The sequence below is a fragment of the Bidens hawaiensis genome, unplaced genomic scaffold (genome assembly GCF_021521415.1).
Source record: "Bidens hawaiensis isolate Kalapana, Puna unplaced genomic scaffold, B.hawaiensis_p1.1 tig00060855_1, whole genome shotgun sequence".
NCBI classification, from domain to species: domain Eukaryota; kingdom Viridiplantae; phylum Streptophyta; class Magnoliopsida; order Asterales; family Asteraceae; genus Bidens; species Bidens hawaiensis.
Window position 1 is genome coordinate 46,811 of NW_027506473.1, and position 4,302 is coordinate 51,112.

Below are 4,302 nucleotides of genomic sequence, written 5' to 3' on the forward strand. Positions count from 1 at the left end.
ATAATGCTGGATATGTTACGCTATAGTGGGAGAGTTCCAAGGTATTACCAGTTCTTACATCCTGAAAAGAACTTAGACAATGGTCTTGAACACTTAAGTTCTGACCAGGATTGTCTGAACTTGGCTAAACATGTGGAAGATCATAAGATCATCCATGTTTATACCAGTCATGGGATAAATAACATAAAAGCTCTTTTTACCTCACCAACTAGGACTATTACTATAGAAGAGATTGATGAACCTGGACCATATGCTCTTGTGCCCTTAAAATTAAACTTCGATGAGAATGTTGGTCAATCTAGTGGGGCTGGGGAATACAGTGGGGGGATGTGCATGATGATATAGGTGTTGAAGTTGGGGTTGATGTGCATGATGATACAGGTGTTGAAGTTGGGGTTGATGTGCATGATGATATAGGTGTTGAATTTGGAGTTGATGTGCATGATGATATAGGTGTTGAAGTTGGAGTTGAAAATGAGAAGTTAGGTGATTTGGCAGAGGGGTGGTGGTGTCAGTGTGGACATAGGTGTTGAAGCTGGATCTGAAAGTGATCAGGCTACTGATTTAGATGATTTATATGAGGGGGGTGGTGGCAATAAGGATATAGGTGATGGTGATCATGCTTCTAATTTTGATGATTTAGATGATGGGGGTGGTGGCAGTAATGATATAGGTGATGATGATCATGCTGCTGATTTTGTTGAGGGGAGGTGGTGGCAGTGAGGATGAGTGTGATGATGATTATATTGTGGATCCAGAAAATAATATGACTGACCCTGAAGTTGACATGAGTGATTATAGAATGAATGTTGATTCAGATGTAGAGGATGTGTTTTGACTTTGGAAATGAACAGAAAATGGATTTGGGGGAGGATGTAATAGACAATGACAAGTTTCTAAGTGGGTCAGAGTCAGATGGGAATGAGACAAGTTCAAGGAACACATTTTACATGGCATAAGAAGATCAAATGAAAACATGGCAAACTTTTACCTAGGACAGATTTTTGGAAAAAAGGAGGAGGCCAAGAAGCTTATTATAAAACATGCAGTTGAAAGTAGAAGGTTAATTAAAATCATCAAAGATGATCACATTAGGGTTAGGGCAGTTTGTACTGGTTTTAAGCCAGATTTTGAAGTTGATGATGGTGGGGTGCATACTTCTAAAGGGAAGAAAACCAAAGACAAAGGTGCAAGTGGTAAAATTTCTAAAAGTAAGGGGACTGTTATGAAAAAAGGAAAACCTAAAGGTGGAGGGGAGGACAGGAGCAGAAGGTAATGTTGGTGGGAGGGGGAAAAGGACAAATCCTAATGAATATCAACGCCCATGGGTGTTGTTACTTTCCAAAGAAAAAAGATTCTCAATCTTGGGTGGTTATAACATTGAATACCAACCACACATGTATTCAATCAAGACACATCTATGCTTGTACATCAACTTTTTTATCTGAACAAATGTTAGAACAAATTGAAGAGGACCCTAACATCTCACTAAAAGCAGTTCAAGGTCAATTTAGGAGGAAATATGGTGTTAGTGTTCATAAGATGAAAGCATATAGGGCTAAGATGAAAGCAAAGAAAAAGGTTGAAGGGGACTACAAAGAACAATATTCTTTGCTTAGGGAGTATGCTGCTGAGTTAGTTGATAAGAATCCAGGTAGCACTGTGAAGATTGAGGTTGAGCCACCAACAGATCCTGAATCTACAACTAGATAGTTCAAAAGGATATATGTATGCTTGGCTGCACTAAAAAATGGGTTTAAAGCATTAAACAGGGATTTGCATGGTCTAGATGGTGCGTTTATGAAAGGCACATTTCCTGGTCAGATGCTTACTGCAGTTGGTCTTGACAGCAACAATGGTATATATCCTGTATGTTATGCAATTGTGGAGTCAGAAAGTAACAACTCATGGACTTGGTTCTTAGAGCTTATGTCAGAAGATCTGGAAATTGGAAGCAATTCAAGGTTTACTTTCATGAGTGACAGGCAAAAGGTAAGGAATTGCATATATTCAACCTTATTTACTTTCATTATTTTACTTTTTAACCTTATGTCTTTGTGTTGAACAGGGGCTTCTTCAAGCCATTCAAACTTTATTTCCTTGTGATGAGCACATATACTGTCTTAGGCATATCCATGAAAATATGAAGCTTGCAGGATATAGAGGTGTAATTTACAAAAAACATGTTGTACAACTGTGCTACCAAAACAACAAAACCTGAGTTCTTAACTGCAATGAATGAGTTAAAAGAATTCAACAAGGAAGCACACTTGTGGTTGTAAAAAATAGCACCTGATTCCTGGACCAGGTCACACTACTCTGGTTAGTATTCATATACTAACATTATTTATGAGTAAATTAGGTTTGGAATGCAAGTTCAATTTTGATTAATTTGGTAAGCATTTTAAACTTTGATATTAGGAAGGGCAATTTCTGATGTAATGATTAACAACATGTGTGAGGTTTACAATGGCAAGATAGTGGAAGGCAGGGATAGACCTATAATATCTGCACTTGAGTATGTAAGGGAGTATCTAATGAGGAGTATTGTTACTGTGCTTGGTATTATTGATAAATGGGATGGCTTGTTGACACCTAGAGCCACTGAGTTGTTTGCAACAATCCAAAATCAGGTAAATCACTACAATGTGCAGTGGAATGGAGGGGATCTATATGAGGTGAGTGGTAAACCCACTGATCCAAGAGTTGTGAATTTGGCATTGAAGACTTGTAGTTGAAGGGCCTGGGAAATTACATGTATGTCTGCAAAGTGCAAAATGATTAATATATACTCTTAATTATATGGGCAAAATGATTAATTATATGGGAAATTACAGGTTTGCCATGGAGACATGCTGTGGCTGCACTTTGGGTCATGGTTGCTAATGGAGAAAGGGTGGGGGAATTAGAAAGTTGGGTTCACCCGGTGCACACAATGGATAGGTGGGAGCTGGTTTATTCATTCAAAATTAATCCAATAAATGGGATGTCAATGTGGACAAAATGTGAGGCTCCCACAACCATTGTAGCACCCAAGCATCATACAATGGCAGGTAGACCTAAGAAGGCAAGAAAGAGGACAGCTGTGGAAAAGGATGATGTACCAACAACTGGAAAATTGACAAGAAAGAACATATTGGGAGCATGTAGCAGGTGTGGGAGCATTGGCCATAATGTGAGGACCTGCAAAGGCCCACTTAAGAAGAAGGGGAAAACGGCAGCTTAATATGGCTCTGTTTATGGTTTCTGTTTAGTTAAGTTGGTTTAGTATTTTGAACTTGTTTAATATGGTTTCTGTTTATGGTTATGTATTTTGGAACTTTTGGGATCACTTGACTTTATTTGGTAATGGTTGTTGTGTCTTTTGAACTAATGATCTTAATGTTAACTAAATTATGAAGTAAGTGTTGAGTTTTGAGTTTTGGTTATGGTGTATTGTGTGTAGTGTATTAGGTTGACTTGAGTTTTTGAGTAAATTAGGTTGTAGTGTATAGTGTGTTTAGGTGTGCAGTCAATCATGGGCACATAGTGTTGAAGTATGAGTTTTGAGTTTTGGTTGTGGTGTATTGTGTGTAGTGTATTAGGTTGACTTGAGTTTTTGAGTAAATTAGGTTGTAGTGTATACTGTGTTTAGGTGTGCAGTCAATCATGGTCACATAGTGTTGAAGTATGTTTGACTATGTGCAGTCAACCATGGTCATAAGTGTTGAAGTATGTTTGACTATGTGCAGTCAACCATGGTCATATAGTGTTGAAGTATGTTTGACTATGTGCAGTCAACCATGGTCATATAGTGTTTAAGTATGTTTGACTATATGCAGTCAACCATGGTCATATAGTGTTGAAGTATGTTTGACTATGTGTAGTCAACTATGGTCATATTGTGCAGATACAAACATATGTGCATAAGTTGGCACTAGCATTAGGATATAAAAGTTGATACATTACATCATTTTGGCAGATACAAAATAAGTGCATATTTGCACTTACAACTGGCCTACCTAGCAAACTAAAACAACAACATTGCACTTGCATCAAAAGAACATAAAATAAAAAATAAACCCTAGCCAGCTAACAACCAACATCTTCTTCAGATTCTTTGCACTAGATTCACTTGCAGTCAGTTTGCCTTCACAACTTTTAAGAGCATCTTCAAGTTTGTTCTTTGCCCTAATCAAACCAGGAATGATGTCTGTGCATCTTTCACACCTTTGATCAAACTAACCAATGAATCCACATCTTGAATCCTAGGTTTCGACAAAAAAAATCTGATTTCAGACCACTATCATTCAAACCTTTGAT

General features: G+C 37.7%; 1 protein-coding gene across 1 annotated transcript; it reads left to right on the top strand.

The window, feature by feature from the left end:
• The first annotated feature begins 976 nt into the window (after positions 1-976).
• LOC143617935 (uncharacterized) lies at positions 977-2,738 on the top strand. The gene is made up of 5 exons (XM_077090326.1): positions 977-1,196; positions 1,460-1,654; positions 1,763-1,992; positions 2,069-2,165; positions 2,422-2,738. Exons 1-5 carry the CDS (start codon positions 977-979, stop codon positions 2,736-2,738), a joined length of 1,059 nt encoding a protein of 352 aa, XP_076946441.1.
• Positions 2,739-4,302: the final 1,564 nt, after the last annotated feature.